General features: G+C 40.5%; 2 protein-coding genes across 2 annotated transcripts in view; both read right to left on the bottom strand.

The window, feature by feature from the left end:
• The window catches only part of aopep (aminopeptidase O (putative)), a 79,641-nt gene extending 73,037 nt beyond the window's left edge, over nucleotides 1-6,604 (bottom strand). Inside the window, 6 exon segments of the mRNA XM_034234848.1 lie at nucleotides 1,634-1,758; nucleotides 2,222-2,435; nucleotides 3,203-3,449; nucleotides 4,006-4,175; nucleotides 4,738-5,572; nucleotides 6,529-6,604. Coding sequence (XP_034090739.1) covers nucleotides 1,634-1,758; nucleotides 2,222-2,435; nucleotides 3,203-3,449; nucleotides 4,006-4,175; nucleotides 4,738-5,537 — 1,556 coding nt within the window. The 5' untranslated portion in view covers nucleotides 5,538-5,572; nucleotides 6,529-6,604.
• Nucleotides 6,605-7,205: 601 nt separating this feature from the next.
• The window catches only part of dock8 (dedicator of cytokinesis 8), a 60,240-nt gene continuing 40,369 nt past the window's right edge, over nucleotides 7,206-27,076 (bottom strand). The window contains 16 exon segments of the mRNA XM_034234808.1: nucleotides 7,206-8,804; nucleotides 9,783-9,953; nucleotides 12,250-12,356; nucleotides 13,483-13,626; nucleotides 13,731-13,967; nucleotides 15,531-15,620; nucleotides 16,398-16,532; nucleotides 16,755-16,886; nucleotides 17,299-17,442; nucleotides 17,998-18,190; nucleotides 19,368-19,468; nucleotides 20,582-20,740; nucleotides 22,759-22,911; nucleotides 23,038-23,172; nucleotides 24,267-24,363; nucleotides 24,503-24,590. Coding sequence (XP_034090699.1) covers nucleotides 8,753-8,804; nucleotides 9,783-9,953; nucleotides 12,250-12,356; nucleotides 13,483-13,626; nucleotides 13,731-13,967; nucleotides 15,531-15,620; nucleotides 16,398-16,532; nucleotides 16,755-16,886; nucleotides 17,299-17,442; nucleotides 17,998-18,190; nucleotides 19,368-19,468; nucleotides 20,582-20,740; nucleotides 22,759-22,911; nucleotides 23,038-23,172; nucleotides 24,267-24,363; nucleotides 24,503-24,590 — 2,138 coding nt within the window. The 3' untranslated portion in view covers nucleotides 7,206-8,752.

Raw genomic sequence — 27,076 nt, forward strand, 5'->3', positions numbered from 1 at the left:
ATATGGCTTTCAGTCATATCTACAGGCATACCATATGCCAGATGAAAGTACTATATTGCAGAGAATATATAACTCTAGATTTCCAGAGAAACTGTCGCTATTGTAAAAGGCTGAAGGCCATGCTGAAAAGTGATTGACTAAACAAAGAAGTGGAGAGGACAGAGAAGGACAGCAAACACAGGGGGCTTGAGGATCTAGGGATATTATTAGGGCAAAGAGAGGAACACAAAGTGAACAAATGACAAGAGACCTAAAGGGTGGAAAATAAGTGACAAAAGTAAGACACTATTGATTTTCAGGATAGAAAGATAACAGAAAACAGGAGTATGGTAATAAAAGTTGGATGCAGAAAATGAGTAAAGGGCAGAGGAGCTATATACCGTAAGGAACAAATTAAATACATAATGCTGAATTATTTATAGTGGAAAGGACATTAAATCTGTGCGCCATACCACATGCCCTAAGAACTCCACTAAAACAGCACAAACATACATTTATAAATAGTGAGAAGCAGAGAGCCTGCAGAATATATGAAATCTGAAAGCTGATAAAAAGAAGATGTTAACACAGCAAAATATTGACTGGCTCACAGAGTCAATGAAACTCAACCCAGAGAAGAGGTCAGCTAGCTCTCTCAAGGCCCAGGGTTTAGGTTGTGGATAAGGGGTCTTTAAAGGTATGAGAAAATAGTTAAAAGAAGGAAGAACCATGGTCTTTTTGAAGGAAGGGGTCCAGAAAGGATAGTGTACAGGAAACTTGACAGAGAGTTTCAATAATATGGCTAGAACCTTAAAAATATGAGCAAGTTAAGAGATGTGGTGGAAGTGTGTTAAAAGGAGAGAGCTGTTTGGAATGGAAAAAGGGATGAAGGGAAGAAAGAGGAGGTGAGTTTTGGAACGTTTTTTGGAAATGGATGAAAGAAGTGGGACAGAGAATAAAAAGAAAAGGAGAGGGTTAATGATGGTAAAGTGTAAGACGACTGGGAAATGGTATGGGAAAATGGTGAAGAGGCTGAGACTCCTTAGTCTGCCAACTTGTATGTGTTTACTTTTTATCTGGTTTTTATCTAGTACTTGTTGAGTATTTTAATGTTAAAAATGTTCAATAGTGTCATCATTTTGTCACACACTCACAATGTTAACATCATTGTATAAGCACCAGAGACATGCTTATATGAATTCATGCTAGACATCTAGGCCAGTGTTAAAAGCTAATGTGAAAAAAGAGATGACAAGTGACTGGAGAGAGTTGAGAGGGAGTTAGACTCAGTAAAACATTCCAATGTGGAAGATCTCCACACAAAAGATTGAGACAGAGTGAGAGGGTTTGGAAATGTGAAGAATGTCATTAATCATGCATCCCAGAGACCTTTTCCTTGAAAAACCAAACCAAAAGCAGCAGGATAACGTTAAAAGGAACAATGAACTTCTTCTCTGTTTCTATACATTTGTAAATGATTGTCTATGTCGTTCATTGTGTACACTTATTACTCCAAAAAAGCTCTTAGTTATTTACTTTATGGGCCTGTTCAACTAGATATCTACGTCTTCCAAACTTCCTAAAGCTTTGATCTTTCATCAATTTGCCTAATTCACACTATTCACCATTCTACCAAAGGCCTTGGTGTTATTACCTTGCCATGCCCAGACTGGAGAAGCCTGCTGGGACAATGAGGACATCAAGGCGGGGAAAAGGATGGACCCCCAGAATGGTGTGAGCTGCAGCCAAACATCGAGGCAACAGCTTAAGGACTCCCACCTGCAAAAGGAAGGCAACAAGTTTCAGAAACAAAACAACTGAAGACTATAAAGTTGCACATTTTATTTGAAGCAGATGTGTGTATATTGATACATATGGGAAGAATATACAATAATTGTGAGTGCATGTATTGGCTGTTGCACATAATGTATTTTCTATTTTGATTCCATGTGTTAAAGGTCAGAAGATAACAAAAATATCAAAAATATTTAAAAGAACATGTTTGGTCAAAAATCTAAGAGGCATCATCCACAACTGACAAACAAGAAAACACTATTGACCTTATATTTATAAAATTGATTCCAGTAGGAGATTCCCATTTAGAGAATGAGGAATGTTTTTAAGTGGTGCTCACAAGAACACAGCGTCGTACAGCAGCAGTTGAAAACCGCTAACATAATGACACAAACATTAACTGACTAACTGTCTCTTCTTATCACATGAAATATAATTAGCTCTCCACCTGGGCCTTCTGCAGCAAGCTGACGGGGCCAAACACACGGTGCGGGATCACCCGCTGGGACCTAGTCGACTCCTCAGTGAATCGGCAAGGGTAGTCGTCATGGGAACAAGAGATGCTGTCATTCACTATGCCTGAATAATCAGCTACAGAGAGCGTTGCATCCTCAAGGGAAGAGTAACAGAGTGCAGAGTCTGAGTGGGTGGTCTGGTCTCCGCTGTAGCAGATTAAACAGGAAATAAAAGTTAAATCCAACGTTATGACTAAAGATTTGATGAATACTCTTATTATAAAAACAAAATACAGTTCTTGAGTTGGTTAACCCAAAATGGCACAGTTTGTCCCGTCTCTCTATACTTAGCATGGAAATATGGAATACATAAGTCACAAGAGGAAACCACAGTGATCCAAGAATATCTAGGTGCCGACATGCAATCTAATTCACTCTGAATCCAATCCATCACTAACTCCATCCTCTGCAACAGAACCCTTCCAAAGGATTTGAGCGACATCCAAGTTTCCTTCCAGCCACTCACTGAAAATAAAGGCCTTCCTTGTAGCAGCAGATCTGTGCAGCTGGGCTGCTGCTGGAGGAAAACCATGAGGGGAGGAGGAGGATTACTGGAAACCACTGGCAGATCTGCCAACCTGCTGCCCGGTGGAGAGGGAGACCCCAGCCCCACCCTGCCCTGCCCACAGCAAGCCAGCCCTCACTATGCCCCAGCCTGTACCTCCATAAAAAGTATGTTAGCTTTACTTATTTTGGTCTCCAAAATTAATCTCTGCTGGGCACTGAACACTTTATTGTACTTGTCATAAAAAGCATATTGAGGGGTGAACCCTATCCATCACCTGCACCATTTAAAGTATGGCAAGAGGAAAGTTTTACCATGGAATCTCGAAGGGCCAGACCTGGGTTAATAACAGTCTGAAGAGAAGGAAATATTACAATAAGAATTGAACACAGGAAAAACAATAAAATACCTGCCAGTCTTGAGTGGAGAGCCCTTTACTACTTCACTGATGGAGCTCCCATGGCCAGACATTTGGTCAGCCTGGACCCTTTCCCCGGGTCTAGCCCCGAGTTTGGCAGTCTTACTACAATCCGTCTTCAGCCCTCTTTCCACTGCTGGGGCCATTTCTGCTGGGACTTGATGCCAGTGGCCCACTGCCAAGGTGAAGGTGGAGGCGGGCATGGGCATAGTGACATAGTAATTCCATATTAACAAGCCTGAAGAGAGCAGAAGGGAAAGAGAAAAAGTATAAAAATGTCAATGCTAGGGAAATGGAGGGGATAAAAGGCAGAAAGAAACATGGAGAAATTAAGGAATTGTTTGGACAGAAGGTGCCATTTTGTTTCACTTCACTATTTAGTCTGACGTTGTTTTCATATAACATATTTGTATTTAGCCCTTACCAATCCAGATCCATGCCAACCTTTCAAATGACTGATCTATGGTAGCAGTCACTAGGGGCAGTAAATGTCTTAAATGTCAGTTAAATATGTGTTGTTTTTAAATCTGTTCTGTTCCGTCAAATGACAATAACCTGTATTGATTTTATCCAAATGTTTTTTTATATAAAAAACTATGACTATGGTTTTTCTAGCTCTGACCCAGGTAGGTGACTTGTCATTGTGCACAACACAAGTCCAACAATGAAAAGTAAATTCAAGATAAGAAATATTTTTTAAAAGTGAAAAGCTTCCGAGGCAAATTTGTGATTTTTGGCCATTAAAATAAAAATCGACCTGATTTCTACAGGTTGTCAAAAAAGTAAAAGCGTACTTGTGTCCCCGTCCCCAACAGGTACAGCCTCCTCCTCCCCGCTCATCAGAACCACACAATCACTAGGGGCCCGCACTGTTGCCTGCCATGTTGACATGGCAACAGGCGGCTCCTGGCAGGGGAAGAGGGCTCGGTTGTTGATGGGAGAGCCGGCGGTGTAAACACACACCCTGGAAGGGTAAACAATGGTAAACAGTAAACAACCGTCATTTCAATGCTCAAAGGATACCAACATACACATAAAGCATCCAGACACAAAAAAGGGATACAATAGCTTGAAGCATGTTTTAGTGAATTAATGAATTAGTATTATTCTATTCTAACATGGCAAGCTCAAAACGTTACACTGTAATTCCAATAGCATCTGCCACCAGTTCTTTAGGAAGAAGTGTTATCATACTACTAATAAGGCTTGGCTATATGACAATACATATCTTTGAAATTATAAAATGTTTTATATCGTATACATTTCTCTATGTAATTTCTATATTGATGTACTAAATGTATGGTTTTCTTCTAAATCATTTAACTTTAAACTATTATGTTCACGTCGCAAATGAGTTGTTAAAATTATAAAATACTCAGTTACTTTTATTTGTCACGTATTTAATTCACACAGGAGTATACAAAAAAGGCTTTACCATAGTTTTTTATATACTATTTATTTGATTGACCTGAAAAATTATATATCCCGATATAAATTGATAATGAGATATAACTACGAAAAACAACCTGTTGTCCTGGTCCTTGGTCCACCTCACGGAGCCTCCTGTTGGTCTTGTCTCATAGCTAATCCTGAGAGCACGAGGAAACCCCTGAGCTGAGGCGACCCCCTTCTTCCTCACCTGCAGACTCCATTGGTCTCGATAGAATTGCAGTGAGCTGCCGTGCTGAGCACCAGGCGCCTGGCTGCACAGCGAAAAGAGCTGGTGCTTCTGCCTCCATTGGTCAGAGGGCATAGAGATAAGGTTCTGAATAAAGGCTGTTTGCCGGTTGACTAATCTGACACCTGATCTCTCAGATGCAAACACAGAGGAGATGTTCACCTCTTCCACCTTTGACACATGGAGGTCACAGCAGTCCATCACTAAGGTGAAATCATCGTCACTGGTTGTTTCCCACAACTGTGAAGACTGAATCATTTCTGTTTCAGGTGGAGTCTGTGCACGTACGCCAGACAGAGCCTGACATTCAGCTCCATCTCTTTCTCCAGCACCAAGTATCTTCTCCACCTTTGTCATAGCCTTCCCAATTCCGTCTGTACCATCCTCCACTGTGTCTTCATTGTGAGATCTGCACACATATACATTGTGACTCCTTCCAGCTTCTATAATGCAAGATCCAGGTCCAATGCCATCCTCAGTCTTAGACCCCGATCCAGAGGAAGGCTCCAAGAACAGAACGACACTACCACTGATGACCTTCCTGTCAAAATGAAGCGTCAGGTCCAGCACATAATGCCTGACAAGTATGTGGTTAGTATTGGCTCGGAGTGGAAGGTCATCCGTGTCGAGGTTCTTGTCTGGCTGCATGTCTCACAAATGGTGTCAAAGCTGGGCTGCCAGATCTAAGATGCAAAAATAAAGTTTTATTTATTTCAGTTTTTGTTTCCAAGTTCCAAACTTTTGCATTGATCTTAGGGTAAATGACAGTGTGCGTGTTTATGGAATTTTCAAACAAACCATTAGTTGATATACTATAGCTTCCTGTGGTCTGTGTTTACTTAAGTTTGTCAATTAAGTGTTCTGCCAGGTTACAGTGGTAAGCCAAATATGTCAGTGTATATATGCTCAAATCAAACTTAAATGCCAAACAGGAAAATGATCTGTGTTAATTATGCAGTATAAGTAAAACACCTTAGCCCAGCACCAGGAACAGCAGCCTACATTTAAGCTCTCCAGCTGAATATCAGAGTTTTTGCTAATACTTCCATTTAGCCTGCTTGGGGCAAGAAGCAGGCTTGGCAAGACAGAGGTGCAATTACCATTTGCAGCAGGAAATCCTCAGAGGTTATTCAGTGCAGGAGTAGATTTATAAAATTATGGCTAAAAACATCTGCCTTAAATGACAAAGAAACGGTAGTAGTAGTGGAGTAAAGAAAGATAGATATAGGTTATTGCCTGCATGCATCTTTGTTTTTAATTGCAGCGAAACCTGGAATCATTCAACTTGTCTGTGGAGGTTCAGTGGTCTTGTCAGTCACAAGCTTAAGTAGTCCCATGCATGTGTGTGAGAGGAGGAGGAACTGACAGTGCAGTAACACGTTGTGACTCGTAAAAAACGGCACAGAGAAATCGAGTTTTCAGGAATGAATGTTTGAGTTTCGAATTTAAGTTGGCCTGAAGATGACTGAAAGTATGACACGCGAGAGTTTGGGCTAACTTTGTATTACAAGTGTGGTTCCTGTAACTCAAACTCAACGTGCTAAACTACAACAGGAGCGAGCGCCGTCATTAATCAGCAGCATCATGGCAGCTATCGGATTCAAATAAAATGTATTAAAAAAAGAAACTGTTGACATACCGATGATCATCACGAGTACTCGCTTGTTGTGAATGAAATGTACAACAAACCTGTATCCGTCATATCAACGTCGCTTAGTGATTGCGTCATACTGACGCGACTGCACGATTGTAGTTTCCCCCAGATTCTTCCCGCTTTTAAAGCTGGCGTTTAGTTTGTCCCAGAGCCCTAGAGAGATATCTCTCTAGGGCTCTGGTTTGTCCAATATTTCTGCTTCAATAGATATATTTATATGTATATATTATTATTTTTAACCATAGATACATGTTATGCATCAGTAAAAACAGAAATACATTTTCTGAATGTAATCATTGAAAACCATGCATTTAGTAGAAATTAATATTTCAGAAAACTGATAGGAGAGACTGAATAATATGGCTCATTGGTGGTCAACTTTGTTAGAAAAAAGTGGTGGGGACAATTTCTCCACTTGAGTAACATTTTGAATGCAGGACTTTTACTTGTATCAGGGTATTCCTGGAGTCTTGAACCCTTAAATGTTTTGTGTTTCCGTTTCCACTATGTAACGCACTCTGCAACATCTTTTTGAAAGATGCTTTATACAAATATTTTATTATTATTACCGCAATAACAAACCTTTATAGAAAGGCCATTCCAATTGAACCTAATCAACCCAGTTTTAAAATGTGTCACTAAACACAGTGATGACAAATATGTGCATATATTAGGTTTTATTCAGGTGCTTCAACAGCATTGTAGGCTATCCATGACACATACAAAAAACCATATTTATTGAAACAAAACAGGTATGATGTAAAGATAAAGAAACATAAATGCAGTCTCCAGTGGTTCAATGCCTACAAAACAGATCTTATCACTACACATTTTAGCAATGTATTGCACATTTCAAAAATAGGTATACATTTGAATTCATAATCACAATAAATACATACCCTGTATGACTTTTATTATCTTATTTAGTCTTTCAACATTCTAAAGTTACAAAATAAGAGATGTACCTAGAAACAGAGCATAAAGGCTTTCAAATGTTTTTTTAATAATGTGTTAAAAAAGTACATGTACACTACTAAAATGCATGATCAGGTACAAAATAATGACAATGACATGAGTTGTTTCATGAATGTCAAATACAATAAAATTGCCAATACTGCAAAGATGTAAATTGTGGCACTGTGTCTATCGTATGAAGTGGACTATTTACAAACAGGTACTGAAGTTAATAGAATTATACACTGAGATTGTTACAGCTTAGTCACTGAATCCATTATTGCCGTTATTTATCTAAAAATACATTTCCATAAAATTATAAAGCAAAATAGTTGTGTCATACTTTGTAAACATCTTAACTTTCTGTCGTAATACCTCTACTATACAAAATGTGGATTTAAAGAAAAGCCCTGTGTAATATAGAGTCTCAGATTTGCCTCCTCTGTAATTACATCAGATAACTCTCAATAAGTTAAACTCTTCCATTAGCTACATGGCCAGGAACTGTATGTATTACAATAAACAGCTTCAACAGCTAACACTGGAAAGTGTGTCTATATATCCAGTGCACAAATCCATCCTTACTCTTGCTGCTCTCACTTTCAAATGTCATGCCTAGACACCCCCAGAGTGGAATTTCAGAGGCCCTTTAGCACACAACAGAATCATTTATCATTATTATGTACAACGGGACTTCAGTATGACATTAACAACTTTCTGCTCCATACATTATCTAAAAAAACAGACATTCACACATTTACATACATGTTCACACAGGAGACAAGCATTATAAGCACACACACAGGCCCTGGGCCAGCAAGGACATCAGAGAGGATCCAACCCATAGGAAATATTTGCAGCATTATTAGGACTTGCATCATATAAAAAATAAATCAACAGAGCCAAAGCATCTAAAGATTTTACAGTGAAATGCTCAATAAGCTACACTTTGCATGAGTTTCCAACCTCTTTATGTTTATGTGCTCACTCTCCATTTTGCCTCCTGTAACAAGCAACAACAAAATCTTGGACGTGCAGCAGACATTAATAAACACTGCCGAACTGTTGAGAAACTAAGAGTCCTCTATTGTGGAGAGAAAGTACTGCTCCAGAGCAGAGGAGTGAGAGGGTACCACCAGCAGCTCCTATCCTCATTTTCCTCCTCTGTCATCTTATCTTCTCTTTTCCTGTTACGGCTGTTTGACAGCCTCCCCTTCCTCTCCATAGCGCTCACTCTTAGAAAAGCCATGGCATCTCAGGAGTTTTCCTCCTGAGTTCTGCGGAAACTTAGACGTTTGAAGGAATCCCTGTGAGATGGAGGGATAAGTGGATGAGGGATGCAGGGAAAAGACAAAAACACAAGATAAGGATGATGATTATTATGGGGAAGATGAGTAGAATTGATCAGTAACAATAACACATGGCTTTCAAAAGTGTGAAATGTGTTCATACTAATCTCACTATTAGCTTATGCAATGCTTCACCAAGTCCAAGATGTTAGACATGGGGATATACGAGAGGATTCTGGGTAAGATATTAATGTTATGCCTGATCTTCCTATCGGAGGATCATTCATCCCACCAGTAAACATGTTGAAATACTTGGGAAAGATACTTAGATACTGCTCCCGTAGGCATCTGCCTTACTGTAAGTACAAGTTACATTAGATGGAAGCATCTTCTAAATAACATTTGATGTCATTTTGTATTATTATAACATGGCTGATAAATCAACAGTCTATTGTATTGGCCGATAAGAATCTCTTGCAGATTCATCTGTGTATAATATGTGTTGATAAACTATATTTTATTTACAAATATCATCCCTCATTACAGTATATTCTACAAACCACAATAAACTGATTATTGGAGGCTCTATTCTTCCAGAGGCTGAGTTATCGATGTAAAAATCTAAATTTGCGGGATAAGTATCCTTTGAGGTACATACTTATTCCTCAGCATGGACATGCATTGCTATAAAATGTATCAAGATTACCATGATTGATCATAAAAGCACTTAGTGTGCGATCAGTCTTTGCTTACACATGGATGCCCAATGGCCATGGCCTTGGTTCAACACTCCATCTGTTTACAGTGGCTCCGGTTTCGCCGTCAATATTTGTAGAGGCAGTGTGAATGGATCTCTGCTCAATTCCATTTGTTTTCACTTTCCTTTGTGTTCAGCTATTTTAGAGTGATGACAAGATCAATGACATGTGTTCTTTTTTCTCACTGCCGTCTCTTGTCAAAACAGTATTGGCTGTTTGACCTGGAGGCTCTGTTTACCTGTTCTCCAGCCGAGGCCTGATGATGGGTTTATAGAGCTCAGGAATCTTCCTCTCCAGCATCGGCCTCAGATTCTCTCTCAGGCGGTTGTAGTTCTTTTTCAGCTCCTGCTGGTACTCTTTCTGGTCAAACGTGATCAGGTGCTTGTTCTTCTCAACGGCCTCACCACACCTACAGGACAAAGAACAAGGTGGAATCGGTTTTAAAAATGTATTTTTCAGTTTCTACAGTGCATGAGAGAAAAAGGGAAAAAATAGCTTAACTTCATGACCTTTTTAATGCAATAACCTCAAACTTAATATCAGCTTCAACAATGACGATATGCAAGACAATCTTGCCATAATCCCCCCTCTGTCCTCAAGCCTCCAGAAAAGCACTGCACTGTTTCATTCTAATAAGATCCTGCAACTACTTGGAATAAATTAGACTCCTTTGGTTGCCAGAACTCTAAAATGTGAGTTAACAATGTTACAGTAAGCAACTGCAATATCAGATATTTCCAAGTCCTTTGGCTAGAATGTGAGCTAAACTGTAAATGACCCATAAGGCTGTAAACACAGTAAAAATGGTCAGCAGAGGTTAATCTCCAAATCAAAAGGACAAATGTCTAAACAAATAAAAGTCCTTTTGTCAAACGGAAGCTCTGAGCTGAACAAAGAACAGTGAACAGATAGTGCGTCCCCCCATAGTCCTCTATCATAACATAATACTTTTTATTTTTAGGCGCCTTTCATGACACCCAAGGACACCGTACAATTTGTTAAAAAAAATAAATAAATAAAAATAAAAATAAATAAATAAACGCTAATAGGCAACAGAACATGATAAAAACACAAACAAGAAATCATGGAGGAGACAGTCAAGTGGACACAAAAGAAACATATAATGGGGAGCACTACAGTGAGTAAGCAGATTTGAACATGTGTAATAGCAACACACAAAACAATCTGCAAGAATAATTGCAAACACATGTCTGAGTGTATTCCTTAGCTTTTAAAGCACAATATGAAAAATAAATCTTGTAACAATATATGGAAAATAAGCAGAGCAATGAGCATTAAGGATAGTTCACAATACTAAAGGATTGTCCAAGCCCAGCTTCTACTGATACTGCATGTAGCTCTCCATCTGTATGCTTGGTTTGCAATTAAAAAAACTAATTCTCTGGACGTATCTTTAATATTCATATTTATGAATTGACTAAAAACCAGTGTTGTAAAAATATGCATAGCTATTTTACCATTACTTTACTCTTGTGATATACAGTATCTGTAGCTATATCATGCAGACCTACCCTGAACCTTACGTCTGTTAACAGTAATGATTAAGCCGGTAACATGCAGTGTTCACACTAATGAGTTGCAAAGCAGATGATGTGTTTGAGTGGGGGGTTTGACTTCTTAGGGAGGCATACTATTTTTGAGGGAATATAACTAATTCATGCCAGGTAAAAAGATGACTGGTAAAAAAAAAGGGTTTTCTTGACTGGATTTGATCAGAGCACAACTGTCAAGAAGATTAGCATGCGAATGGTCCAGTTCCAGCTTGCCTGGATTTAGGCTAGAAAAATAAACCCTTGTGAAATTACAGCAAATATTTGCCAACCTGCTTGAAGCCATCAAGGCAGCTGGAATGTGACATGAGGGCTAGACAATGAAAAACACCTCTTGGAGACAAACGGCAAACGCCCAGGAGATGAAAGCACACACATACAAACACACATACAAACACACATACACGTCTGCGCAAAAGACCCCAGTCTCCTGCACAAAATCAGCATATCATCAGACACATTGCTGTGGCTGTAGGGTGGTTTTAATATGTTGTGAATATTAAAAATATAATGAAACTCTTAGGAACAATAAACCTTTGCAACTCAAGAAGAAAAAGTGCTCAGTGATGTGAGGAAAAATATCTTCCACTGTCAAATGAAAATAATCTCCTGTCGCTATGAGTTTCATTATTTCACACCCTCTTACTGGACCTGTTTTTTTTACTATCATCTGGTGTGCACTGTAGTGCCGATTATCACTTCCATCTCTGATCGCATCTTTACTGACACCCTGTTTAAACGGGATATCTGTCTCCATCAGTCACAGTTGTCTACAGCTCTCTTTTATCTTCCGTCCCTGACACCATAATGATGTACACATGGAGCATCCTGGAGAAGATTTTCAGTCCTTCAAGTCAAGTTTCACAAAAAAACGGAATTTCTACTCTGATATATCTTTGAAGTATTTATCTGTCTTTCCACCTACTGAGCCTTTGCCAACCACTGGTAGCAATAAAGGGAAGCAGAAATTCTAAATTGAAGTAAAACAGTTGGTAAACTCCTTTAGGTTTTTTTTATTAGCTTACCATGAACATTCTTGTTTTTGAGTTGTTGTGTGGTGTTTTCCTCGTTTTTGCATGATTTTGGTTCAGTGTGTAGTCACTTGGTGGTGTTTTTTTTAATATCGTATCTTACCTCATTATAAACTCTTTGAAACACAATCGCAGTTTATTGTGGTGACGGAAGAGCTTCGGGTCCGCTGGGATCTCATTCAGGAAGACCTGGGCTACCTCCAACGGGCCCTACAAAGGGGGGGCGGAGAGAGGAGGAAAGGGACAGGGTTAGAAAGACAAAGAAAGAGAAAGCAAAAGCAAAAACAGAAGGGAGGAAGGAAGGAAAGAGAGGAGGTAACGGAGGAAACGTTTGAGAGCGTATGAACAAAAGCAGGGATGAGTGCTCCTCTATCAGACAAGGGGAAATGACTGACCCAAACTGAATGCCTAATGCATGACCGAGAGGCTAAACTAGAACATGAGGAAGATATCAGATGGTAAAATTAGCCATGATTAGCCTCCTGCATGGCTAATGTCCCCACTATCCCTGCATACACCCACCATTTGGCTCCCATTTGCCCAGTATGAGATCTTGTTATCCTAACTTATATTCATCATAAAACCACAGCATGCTTGCAACAGTGCCTGCATCAGGCGCAGTTAAACAGCTCTGATTAGCATCAGAAACGCACAGAGACTGGGCCTCACTCTCATGTCTGAGCTGCGGACTCGCACACAGAAACACGGCCTCCTGTGCTGATTACAGTCAAGAGTAATATGTTTACGGAGCTGCTGAGCATTAGCGTTATGTATACAACCATCAGGTTGGAGCGAGGGACCCGTCAGATTACACACTGGAAGATAAAGCATAGGGGGAGGCCGTGGAGACGCTGTATCTAGCTTCATCATTACTCTAACATTCACCAGGCTGGCAGGACCTGGAAGCTATCAGATCAAAGAGACCTCCGGTTCAGCATGGCGTGCAGCGGGGACATGAAAGCAAAAAAGGGCCATGAATTGACGTTTTAACTAAATCAGGGGAAAAGGATTAGGGTTTGTGGCGGGTGTGAAGGCTTTGATGTGTGATCACTGTCATATCTGCCACCTGCACACTGTGACTACAATGGAAACTGTAAATGTGATAAGATAAATAGGGTTAAATTATTCTGGTTTATTTTTCCCCCTGCACATTAGGTGGGAACACTCAGGGGACAAAAGGGCTATTTATGATACAAAGAGCAATCATAGTTTTTTGGGAGAACAGCTGTCATTTGGTTGAGCATGAATTAAGTGCTAATTTCAGCTCTAATAAGAACAGAATACGGTAGCTTAAAAAACTAGCAGTGCCTTCATTCAACATGTGCGATGCTCATACCTGGTTAACAGTTGCTCCCACAGAGCCTTGTAGCAGCATCTGTAACATCTTAGCATCAGGCTGTTCTCTATGTGTGGCAACTGCTAGCTCTCTTGTCTTCTTCTGCATGTCTTCTATGGCCACCTCAATAGGAGTCAGATCGAACTGGAAACAAGAGAGGTAATTTTGTACAAATGTATCGCTGCAAATGCCACAATGTGTTCAATTGTGCTATGTTCTATTTTGTACACCAGGAATCTGACCCTTACCTCCTCTTTCTGGATGACGTTGATGCGAGTCTTGACGTAGGGGAAGGCATGCAAGGTGGTGAGGATGGTCTTTCTCTTGTACTGCTCGTTGAGTTCCCCCCGCGGCCGTCCGCTCTTGGTGAAGGGAGTGGTGTACATGAAACGCCGCAGGTTGAAGTTCTTCTCAAAGTTTGTCAGCCGGTCTTTCATCTCATAGTCATCGAAGTAGGGCTCCACATAGGTGATCTGGATATATGCCTGGAGAGGAGTGGCATTTAAGTGTTTACTGGCAGCTTTTCAATATGTGCATCTAAGCAGAAAAAGGGATATATACATGGGTGCACATAACTTTTTTGCCCTGGTTCTCAAAGGAGCACCTGGAGATGTTGCTTGGTGCTCATCCTTAAAATGAAATACACCGTAACTTTTGAGGGGGTCTTGACTTTATTTGCCAGACACACGGCACTAAACACACATGCAGAGGTGAACACAGAACACACATGCAGAGGTGAACACAAGACAACATTAGCACGACCAGTAATCCTACAAGCTGTCATCACTACCCTCCAGTTTTAAAGGATATTTTTGGTTACTGTCCTATAGTATACATTGGAATGATTTAAAACCTGTTTATCCCAATAATTATAAAAGAGTGCCTTGGAAATATGTGTTTACATAAATTGTGACCAAACCGTTTGAACTTGAGTCTTTTACCTCACTGAGCTGTAGTTAACTTATCAGACTCTCAGTCTGACTGGAGAGGACTCTCCCTCCACATTATTGTAGAAACATCTTCTTCTTATATCCGTTAGAGCAGCTAGCACGGCACCAGATTCTAATAACAACAGCGCTGGTAGGCTACCGGTGCACCCTCCCTCTCTCCCTCGCTCACTCGCATTTTGGCTGTGAGCTGCGGGCGCCAGATAAGCCAACATCCCCCATTTTCATCACTTACAGCGCCCATCGTACAGGGCAAATGAAACGTGTAACCGGGGTGAAAAGGGTGTTACATTTACTTAATTATGAATATTGTTACATCAAGGCCGAAAATTAGGATGAGCCCCACCGATCAAAATGTTTTTTTCCCTCCCAGAGCTGCCAGCGCAGCGCCTCCACAGATCTGGCGCCCCAGGCGAACATCTAGCCAGTGCTACGGGCCGACCCTGAGCTCATATCATGGTTCATATGCGACTCGCAAATATCTTTCTCTCTCTCTCTCTCTCCCTCTCTCTTTTCTCTTCTCCCTTCTCTATCTCCCTCTCTCAATGTTGGTACGCAAATGCGCTTTGTTTCAAATTACCCGGTGCTCTTTTTTTGGCGGAGGTGCGCATGCGCACCTGCGCACCAGTTATGTGCAGCCCTGGATATATACCTTGCACAAAGTGATTTATATATTTTTTAATGTGTTTTCCGCATTTTTTAAAATGTGTTTTCTGCATACATCTTAATTTGTATGTTATATATACTCTTTATGATGTCTACTTTAGGAAAAAAAGCTGTGTAATGTATAACATTGCATGTTTGACATTCATTGATTTTTTCTTTTATTATTTAAGCTCTGACTTTACATATTATTTAAAAATTAGATAATACCATTGCCATTTATAATATCATACTTTGCATCATACTTACTACTTAATGTGTTCAAACAAAACTAACAAAAATGTCCTAGTTACTTTATCATACAATGTTATTCGTAATATAACCTTTTTAGCATTTGGTCATGCAAAGGTTAAACCTAACCAGCGAGAACATTAATAGTTTTTTACTACACTACAGTCTTGTAACAGCAACCAGTCATGTGACTTTACGATCACCTACCTTGTTGCGGTTGAGTTGTTTTCTGTCCACTGGTATAGAGTCCTTGATCATCGTAAATGCGTCTTCCCCAAAACACTGACTGTAAAAATTCTAAGAGTGGGGGAAATTGTGTAGTTAGTGTAGAGTATTCTTCATAATAATATTATGAAGCTATTAATGCAAATATCATGCAGATTTCACTGCCATTCAAGACTCTTTGTTAGGAATAAATTGTGAGAAGAAAACTTAAAAGCCTGAAATCTCTTGAAAGTCCTTAAGATACTGATTAATTTACATTGATTCGATAGTGACACAGATACTGTATTTCTCTTCGTGACATTATTTCTCTTTTTAGGCATTGAAATGAATTCCAAGTTTTCCAAGCTCTCTAAAAATCAAATGGATGATTGTGAGTCTTGCCTTCAGTCATTTCATTCAACTTAAAGTCACTCAGTCATTATTGGATTCCATCAGTCAAGCCAGACACCATCTTCCCTTTTACCACCTCAATCACACATTATTTCACAACATGCATATCAGTACGTACACACACACACACACACACACACACACACACACACACACACACACACACACACACACACACACACCACACACACACACACACCACACACACACACACACACACACACACACACACACACACACACACACACACACACACACACACACACACACACACACACACACACACACACACACACACACACACACACACACACACACACACACACACACACACACACACACACACACACACACACACACACACACACACACACACACACACACACACACACACACACACACACACACACACACACACACACACACACACACACACACACACACACACACACACACTACCTCCAGCCTGTGTGATATCTCAGGCAGATGTGTGATCCCAGGCTCCTTGTAAATGAATTCCCTTTCGTCCAGATCACCGAACTTGGCCCCATAAAATCCTACCCGGAAATATGTTCCAAACATCCTCTTATGGCCCTGGAGGGAAACAAACAGGACGTTTGATATGTCTCTCTAATCAGTATGACAGAAGTAACATATTATTTCTCATTATGTAAATAGTTAATTTTTCTATGTTATGCAAAGTCTTCTAAGGTACATTAAGATAACCAAATTAGTTTTAAATTACTTTACCATTCTGCTTAGTTTAACCTTTATTAAATACATGAGGCAGCAAATACAGGGCCACACAGTTATTACCTTCTTTATGATGTTATCAAAGGCTCTCTGCAGTTTGTCATGAGTGGATGCCAGTTTTCTGAAATCTCTGTGAGCCTCTAGGATTGGTAAGATGATCTTGTAGACCTCATTTACTGCCTCAAAGAGCCCCCCCTGATGAGACAGCCATCACTGATGTTAGCATTACAACACACAATATAAAGAGAGGAAACATTTGCAGGTAACACTAAAAACAAAACATTAACTATAAACCTCGCATTTACTATCAATAATAATAGAGATCTTAGTAAAAAAACGTAATAGTAAATACATAAATGTTGTTCCCCTTATCCACTAGGACCAGTTTTCCAGTTTACACCTTACTCAAACGTAATAAGTATGTAGTAGGGTAATAACACTATGAAGGTATCACATTTACTGGTATTCCTTATTTTTATATGATACCATAATTGACAGTTTAAAATGTAATTCCATTACAATCCTAGTTTGTATTATCTTTTCAAGAAAGAACAGCAGGTTTCTATCTTAAGAAAACTTGAATATGAGTGCAGCTCCATTGTCTCACATTGCTGAAGAGCTCAGCAGCCTGCTCGAGCAGTCCCACCAGGCCGCTCTCAGTGAAGTAGCGTCCTGAACACACCCCGTCCTCGTCTGGGGACAGGATGTCATCCGACACCGCTGACTCCTCCAGCACGTTGGGGGAGATGTTCTGGGGAGAAAATCAGTCAGCTAATCAATCAATTAGCCCTGTTAATCAAATAATCAATCACATGGCTGACTTTAAAAAGGAGATGTCCTACAGTGGGAAACGGAACTAATTTGATGAGCATCCAATCAATGCCCTGCTGACTGCTGCAGGTTAGAGTGTCTTGTACATGAGCGCCACAGAGGTCGTGTGTGACAAAGCTCATCGATACCTCCAGCATCACATTTACTGCTGTTTGTTTTCAGTTCAGGGGAACAGGCTGTTCCCAAAGGAGCACATTTATGTTTTTCTCCCCTCCAACTTCAAAGGCATTGTGTTAAGCAGTGCTACCAGGCGATCATATTCATATGTTGACGATATGAGTGTACAGCTCCCCCCTCTGGACACAAACAGCCACATTTGGAACAAATCCGTGGGGACTTGTGTGTGTTTTGCAGAGGAGGGTTTGCCTCTGTACAACCAAAGAGTCACAAACAACAAATGCAAATGCTTGTTTTTTGTGGCAGTAACTTTTCTTTTTAGTTTTTAGCTAGTTTGGTGTGTATTTGGGTTATCTACCTGAAAAGTGACGCTGCCAACAGGCAGGTACTTGTGATCTTCCAGCATGCTGAGATACTCGGCCACCAGTGCAGCAGCGTGTACCAGACACATAGCCGACTCAGTGTAACACTTCTTGTTGTTGTGTTTCTCTGCCATGTTTTGCAGCCAGGTCAGACGGAGGTCAGGAGACGTCTGGTAGCCCTTTGCTATCCTGAAGAGGGGAGGAGAAGGGGGGCATTGTGGTTATTTTTCCAATTTTCTTGTATTATTTAACCAGGTACAAGACAAGCTAACATCTATTTTACAACACAGACTGCCAAAAGGTCAGCAAATACATTGTTTGTCAATAAATACAACATGAACAGGAGACTATGAATCTGGACAAATCAACAAAAACAACAACCACCAAACTAAATTAGGAATGCTGCAATCAGGATACACTTTCTGACAATGTTTATGTTGACAAATAATCAGAACTACAAAAAAGCATATCATTTTTTTTAATTTTTTAATATAACCCGTTAAGTTTTATGGTTTTTTAGCATTATAACTGACTTTATGTTGCACACTTGTGTCACTTGAACCTTGCTCAATTGTACAGTATAGGATTAAATGTATGTCTTTATATAGAGACAAAACATTTAAAGAAACAAAATGTGTGTCTGTGAGTGAGTGTGGTGGCCATGGAAGTATTTGGGTTGTTCAGAGATTTTACGGCCAATCAAAAACATGGAAGATGTTTTCCTGTTCATGTAATGCATGGATAATCATTAGCCTAACAGCAAGGGAATACATCTGAAACGCTTAGAATGAATTTATTTATAAAGCAGGAGAGTCACTATACTATACAAATGAGTTCAAGCATCTGGAGACCAAATGTTGTGTGCATCAATGACCTGTGTGTTTGGGGTAAACGTTGGGGTGAGCCTAGGTAAGTGTGTAAAACTAACGGGTCGTTCTGTGCAGCCGTCAAACACTCACCATGTGACTGGGACCAAAACCCAAACAGAAAGGTGAATGATAAATGACACATGTAAGTGACATTAGGGCATGTTGAGGTAAAGTGCCTAAATCAACACACAGCACATGTACAGTACTCCCTTTGTCCCTTCGTGTTCTCACACACACACACGCTCATACACACACAGTTCGCATTTGCATATACACAAAGCCAGATCAGGATACTAAACTACTACCACATGGTTACCATAGTGAGGGCAGCAAATAGAGGCAAAACAGCGCAGACCACAGAGAAATGGGAACCAGCAGTACAACATAACAAGAAGCCACAGGGTGATGAGAGAAGAGAGGGGAGAGACACTGAAAACAGAGCGACAAGGAGACAGCCTATCACAGAGGATGACAATGATGATGGTCGTGTTTCTCACCTATACATGAGGTCCATGAGCATCTCAGGATCTTCCTGGAACTCCCTCATCTTCACCGTGTCTGACAAAATACTGTTGAGGTTTCTTAGAAGCTCATCCACCTGAAAACGGACAAACACAACAGGGCAGGCATGAGGCTGTGATGTATTGTGCAGGTCCCTCCATTAAGGAGGCTGTTGTTAAATTACAGGCTGTTTTTAACATTATTCAGGCTCAGCTCTCTGAGCTTAAGCTTCTTTTAAATGTGGATAAAACCAAGGTAATGCTCTTTTCTAAAGCTAAAGCTAAAAATACACCAGAGACTGCTTTGGATATTGTAACTACGCAAGAAATACAACTTGAAGTGGTTACCTGTTACAAATACTTGGGTATCTGACTTGATGACTGTCTCACTTTTAAACTTCATGTCAATAACCTGCTTAAAAAGCTGAGGGTTAGGCTAGGTTTCTTTTACAGAAATAAGTCCTGTTTCTCGCTTGAAGCCAGGAAAAGGCTAGTCACTGTGACCTTTTTACCTGTGCTGGATTATGGTGATTTGTTATATATGAATGCACCTGCCAATTGCCTGGTCAAGTTAGATGCTGCGTATCACAGCGCACTGAGATTTTTGACAAATTGTAAAGCACTTACGCATCACTGTACCCTGTATACCAAGGCGGTTATGCCATCACTTACTGTACGGAGGCTCAGTCACTGGTACTTTTTCATTTACAAAGCCATGTTGGATAAACTACCATCTTATATCTGCTCCCTGATCTCTCTGCGAATTGAAAGTACTTATTGCCTGAGATCGCATGCTGTGGTTTTATTAAATGTGCCAAGTGCTAGGACTGTCTTAGGGAAGAAAGCTTTTAGATGTGCAGCTCCACTAACATGGAACAGTCTGCAAAAAGAATGGAAAATGACCAAGCTAGTAGCACTACATGTTTTTAAAGCTCGGTTGGATGCTACAAAATCAGATGCTGTTGGTACCTGTACTTGTGGTTAAATATGTAAATTGTAATCCCTGTACATTTTGCTGTATGATGTGCTTTTGTTGTTCTGTTGTTTATGTCTTCTTGTGGAACCTACTGCTGCAGGTCTCCCTTGAAAAAGAGATCATTGATCTCAATGGGATTTTACCTGGATAAATAAAGGTTTTGAATTGAATTGAATTGAATTGAGGCTATGATTCAATCAATATCAGCAATGTAATAAAGTAGAATGTTATATACCTGTGAGGGCAGCTGAGTGCTCTGCATCTCAGTGTCCTCCTCTGCGTAGGCCAGGATCGTGCGCAGTGAGCTCCGTAAGTATTCCTCTTGGAAGTCTGAGGACTTGCCCACCAGTGAGGCCAGAGACATGGTGACCTGCATCTTCACTCTTGAGAAGTTCTATCGAAGACAGAGGGGACGGCAGTGAGGGTTAGTGTTGAACATTTTGCAATGTTTATTGTACACTTACAAAGTGCAATGTGAAACTGAGGTCTGCTAGCAAGGGTTCATTTCATGTGATTGTAGTTTCCACAGACTGAAAAAATAAAATCGAAACTTTTTTCCTTTTGATGCCAGGTAGCTATGGGTAAATACACTGACAAATGCAGCTTGCAAGAATGCTAACATGTTCCTCTGGCTGACTATATTTTGCCTATAGAATTGCATAGTAATAACAAAACTTCCAATGATGGCCGGGGCATGATTTTTTATCAAGAATTTGCGTTAGTTAGAAATGTCAATGCTATAAATCATGCAATTTCCTTTTTATCTTATTACCACTATAACACTGGTGTAAGCAGCAGATCATGAATATATACATATAATATACATACAGCTATTATTAAGGTGCCTTTCTTTGAGATATCCCGCTCATTACAAGCAGTATTACATTCGTGAACAGTTTTGTTGTCCTCTCTCCTCAATTGTTGTCCCCATGCCCCTCCCTTTCCCTGTCTCTCCATCCTTCACACTACATGTCCAAGATAACAGGCCTGACAAACAGCCCTCTATCCTCTGCAGCGAGGACTGTGTGCATGTGTGAGAGTGAGTGTGCTCCTGTGTGTGTGACGTCCCATTTATCTCCAGCATGACCAGCTAAGCGGGAAATGATCTCCCATTAGCAGACACATAATCACCCATGGATCATCTCTACGGCCCCATTCTGTTCAACTGAGCATGGAGCCAGAGCCTAACCACCCATCACTGCCCTCTATCTCAGTGTGTGTGTGTGTGTGTGTGTGTGTGTGTGTGTGTGTGTGTGTGTGTGTGTGTGTGTGTATGCACTCAAAAGTACCCTAAATGATAGCTTAAGTCAACACACAACCCTCTCTGTCTTTCTCTCTCCTTTTCCTTCTTATATGCCCCTTTTCCTTCAGTATTCTTTCCGATCGTTCCATAACAGGACAGGGTTCAACCACAGGTATCTGCTTTATGTAATGTGTTCCATTTCTCAGTAAAAGACAATCTTCTATTTTGTCTTTTTATTACCACAATCACCAGTTAAAGTAAAATATGGACAGAGAAGAAAAGTATGTTTGACAGATGGAGAGCAGTATGAGGGCGGATGAAGGGATGGAAAAATAATCAAAGGAAGAGATGGAGAGGAAGTTGTGTGTAAATGAGTCATATGGCTGCTACACTAATTGAGATCACAGCTCCTTCTGTATACACCATGTCAACAAACATATGGTTGGACATGCAAATGGAAAATACTCCCTTTAAACTGTAGATACCTTTGTGTGTTTTTGTGAGTGTGTGTGTCTACAGGCTCGTGTCTGACTTTCATTAAAGTGTACACACTGTAAACACAGGAAATATTGACTGCTACAGCAGTTATCGAACCAACTGAGAAAATGAAAGAAGATACCTAAACCTTGCTTCCTTCAAATATGTCTCTTTTTTTTAATTTCCCTCCATCACTTCTTCACCCCTGGCAACACACTCCTCTATCTCTATCGTGATTTGCTCCTGCCCTAGAGGCACATTTCACACTTACAATATGTACTGAAACACACACACGCAGACACGCACAGAGGTCTGGATGTCATTAGTTAAAGAGGGGTAGGAACATGGGGGAGCCAGACAGTGACATATCTCTCTGCTCTCTACTCAGAGGCAAATCCTTCAGCAGAAACTTTCTGCAGCACGCTCAAAATAGGCATGGAGAAGATATTAAAGCTGCACACGACAGTCAAAGTGGAGAAGAAAGGCTAAGATGTGTTTGACTTTGTGTTCATGACAACATTTACCATACTGTCATGTACACTTCAATTAAATTTGATCCAATATTAATGCAATTTCTTATGTTGAATAAGGTTTAATCTGACAGTAACTTGTGTTTGTGTGTGTGGGGGGGGGTATGTGCATACTAAAACCCATTGGAAGAGATATACAGGATCATGTCACCGTTTCCTTACACTGGCATTGCTGTAGCTGTATCTCATGATGAGGTAGAGGGTGGCACAGGCCTGGCTCCTGTTCTCATCCAGAGGACTGCTGCAGTACTGAAGCACCTTCTGGCACAGGTCTGCACACTGCTCTGCCTCCTCCTCAAACAACAGGTCCCCAAACTAAACACACATACAAAACAAATTAAAGCAGGTATACACAAACAAACAAGCAGGCAGATATAAATAATAACACAGATTTAATGTAAACACAATTAACGAATGTATCCAAAGTCCACACGCATGTACCTTAACAACAAGTGCTCTGAGTGTGCTGAAGGTGTGAGAGAGGAAAGTGGTACTCTGATTACAGGTGAGAGAGTGAAGTAACACCTTCAACACCCCGCCAACCATGCTGTCCTTACACTCAGCCAACGGCACTGCCTGGACAGGAGACATGAAAAGAGATACCAAATCAGACGAGACAGTAACAAATAACAATAAATAGTAATACACTGGGAAGCACAAGTTAACTTCACAAAAGAAAATCAGTGTGAGCAGTGTGGACAGATATATTTTAGGCTAAGACAGAAAGACACTGTTGCCCCTTTCACACCAACGCGTTTTCAGCTCCGGCTCGGAGCTGGAGCCTGAAAAGTACCGGTTTTTCCTGTTCACACCGCAGAGGCGCCACCTCTTAGCTCCGGAATCCGGTTCACTTCCAGCTCCAAAAAATTGTCGGTCTAGAGGCAAGAGCTTCGGAGCTAAGAGGCGGCATCGCTTACGTCTCTCTTACGTCGAAGCGGGGGCAGGGGCAGATTCGTTGTTGAAGTAGATGCTGAAGACCACAAAGAAGTCTTGCATTTCGCATGTGATGTTTGTAAAGTTCCAAGTAAAGTCGTCCGATGCCTTCCATTTCGTTTCGTAAGAGGATAACCAAAGCGAACAGCGCTTCAATACAATCGGCCATTGTTGTTGTTGTCGATGTGAGGGATTTGCGCGCGGTTTGCATTTTATGAAGCAGGCACGTAAACGGTGACGTCATGACGCAGCAGCGGCAGCTCTGGGCGGTGTGAACAGAGCAGGAGCAGAAAAGGGAAACCGGAGCTGAACCAGAAAAGCTCCCGCTCGGAGCTAAAAAGGGAAAAGCGCTGGTGTGAAAGCAGCATGTGTCAACTTTTCACTGAACTCATTCATTAATGAATCACATGAATTCAAATATGTAGCTTTGCATTATGTTTTCTCCTCTGGTTTATGGTAATTCACTGAGATAACACACTGTGGTTTGGACAGCCTTACTAATTCCAAGCAATTCCCAATTCATCAAGGTTTATTCAAATTCCTAATCAGGACCGTTGTTGGTATTTCAATTATGCAAACAAATTAACAGATTTTATAAAGGGTTTTCTGATTAAAGAAATTATCTTGTTGACTAACTAACTGAATACAAAATGCCAATGGACTGGGTCGCATTCTTATGTGTACATGTTTGCTCAGTGTTGAATTAGAGCATAGGTGCAGTGTGTGAGTGTTCTGACCTGTACAATGGTTTCCAGCAGGTCCAGCACTATAAGGTTAGCCTCAGTGGCTAAGTTTCCACTGATCATAGCCTCTTGGTCCAACTCTGCTTTAGTCCTGATGGCAGAAAGTGAGAGGATGACAGATATTTAAAGAAGAACGGAAAGTAGAGAACTCTGAGAGAAAAAGACAGACAATGATAAAGCAAGTAGGCAAGAAGAGGAATTTAGAAAAATGGTAGACAGTTATTACTTACTTATCCTGTCTGTCGTTGGTCTGTCTCCACTGAGTGAGGTCTTTCCTCCATCGTAGGTTCTCTCTCTGACCCATGGTCCTATCTATTCCTGTGTGAGAAACAAAAGCAATTGATAATGTTAAAGGTGGGGTAGGTAATTTTGGAGAAAACAGCTCGAGTGCGCTAGAATTTGAAAATACACAGCCGGAAGAAATCTGCCACTTCTTTACAGAGCCCCTCCTCCAACACACACGAACGCGCACATGCCAATGAGGGCACGAGATAAGTTTGTGCACAGATGGAAGGCTGACAGGCAGGTAGGCCATCCAGTAATTTTAGCCGGGCCGGCTAAAATGATTGGTCGTGCTTTTTACAGTACTACGGCTTCCAGAGATGACGTTTATTTATGGATTTTTTGTCAAAGCACTAAAGATATTCATTGCTATCGGGATGTTAAGAGTATTCCATGGAATATGACAAAAAGTGTATCTCGAGCCGGTTTCTCAAACTTACCTACCCCACCTTTAAGCCTATAGCCAGTGAGAAATGTATAGCATATGTTTAAAATTAATACTTTACATTAAACTATAGGAATGAATGCAACATAATGTCTTGTGATCAAAAGAATATTGCAGTTCAAGAAGCAAATAAGATCATTTGAATAAGAAAATGCTGATAACGAATTGACAGCTGTATTTTTACAATAATGAAAAACAATGAATTGGATTACTAGACCATACATTATTATTTAAAGGGGACCTATCATGCAAAATGCACTTTTGTACGTCTATTATACATGAATATGTGTCCCCGGTAGGGGTGTAACGTTCACAGAAGTCACGGTTCGGTTCATACCTCGGTTTGGGGGTCACGGTTCGGTACGGTTTCGGTACAACAAGGAAAAGCAAAAAAAAAGTCCCAAATGCATAATTTTTTTTGCTGTTATTTATTTTTAACAGTAGTGCAAGTTTTGGTATGAAAATAAGTAACTCTAACATTTGGAATCATTAACTGTATTACACAGTTAAAAACAAACTACAAACCACAAACAGTAACACACACACACACACTCAGATGGCCATATTATTTATAATGGCTGATGTTAAACAAAAAGGTTAAATAAGCTGTACAACTAAAAAGAAAATATTAAAATAAATAATAAGAAAGTGTTTCAATCACAATCAATAAAAGGCAATACAGAACTGTATAAAATCTCCTGATGTCAAAATATAAAATAAATACAATGATAAATACAAAACAAAATAAAATCTGTACCTTTAGGAGCAATGTCTAACATGTATAATTAACTTGTGAGTGTGTGAGGCCATTATGCCTAAATAAAGGTACTCAAGCTTTACTCTATTTTCAAGTTTTTCTTCAAAAAGATGAGTTTGTCTACGTTGTCAGTAGTGAGGGCAGATCTGTTGGCGGTAACTATCAACTATGTCACCTGCCGTCGAGAAAACCCTCTCGCTGGGGACTGAGACTGACTCGGATGTGATTGAGCATGTTTGACGTGTTACTACTAGCATGCCGCAACGCTGTCGAACAACGCCGACACACCGTCCTCGTCCGATCCACAACTCGCACCCCATCATTGTTGTAGTCCACAGGGAACCCGAAATGTTCCCACACACCTGATTTAAAAGAAGCAGGTGGGTCTTCTAGCTCCTGTGTGTTGTGTGAACTCGCCATAGCCACTAACTTTTCTTCTTCATGTATTGTGTTCGTTTTGTTGTGTTTTGTTCTTGTTCTTCATTTGTTATTTACGGGCGGCTGGCTTTTAGGCGCAATACCGCCCCCTGGATTATATATAGAGTAATACTGCCCTGAGTGACAGACTTTTTTCCCACTCGTAAAAAAAGGCGTATTCGCCGTGTGACTGCATGTGCCGAACCGTGACGGTACGGGACGAATACGGATACCGTTACACCACTAGTCCCCGGTGTGTCAGGGAACTCACCAAGTGTCAGAAAACACAACCCTCTCTCTTTTCCTCCATACCCAAATCTCTAAAAACGGGGCTGCAACGGAGCTGATTATTATTTGAACGTTTCTGACGTCAGAAAAGGGGTGCTCCGTCTATATGGGCAACTCTCCACCTATCAGGGGAATGAGAGACCGCTCGAAAGCGCTGGAGACGCTGTAGTACATATGCCAGGCCTGTAAGTGGCGCTGTAGTCTGCCACAAAAGCAGAATCAGCCCTTGCAAAAACAGGGCTGGAAAAGAGCAAATAGAGCTAAATGAGGCATGGCTAAAATGCATGATCTGTTTGGTATTTTGAAAAAAAAACTTCACAGACATGTTTTATATAGATATGGCCCTACAATATATATTTCAAATATAGCATGATAGGTCCACTTTGAATAACCAACTCATATGCACACAACCATTTTTTGTATGCACTTTATAGCTTCTTGCTTTTAATTATTTATTACCCCTCTTATGATTGTCTGTTTCGTTTGTGCACTGTGACAGGGATGCACTACAAAATCTCATTGAATATTTTTGTATAATGACAATAAAGGCTTTCTTTTGTATTCTATCCTATACCCGCGTTAAAGATTCTAATTTTAAAGAGCAGACATAAGGTG

This window comes from Gymnodraco acuticeps, unplaced genomic scaffold, assembly GCF_902827175.1.
Source record: "Gymnodraco acuticeps unplaced genomic scaffold, fGymAcu1.1, whole genome shotgun sequence".
NCBI classification, from domain to species: domain Eukaryota; kingdom Metazoa; phylum Chordata; class Actinopteri; order Perciformes; family Bathydraconidae; genus Gymnodraco; species Gymnodraco acuticeps.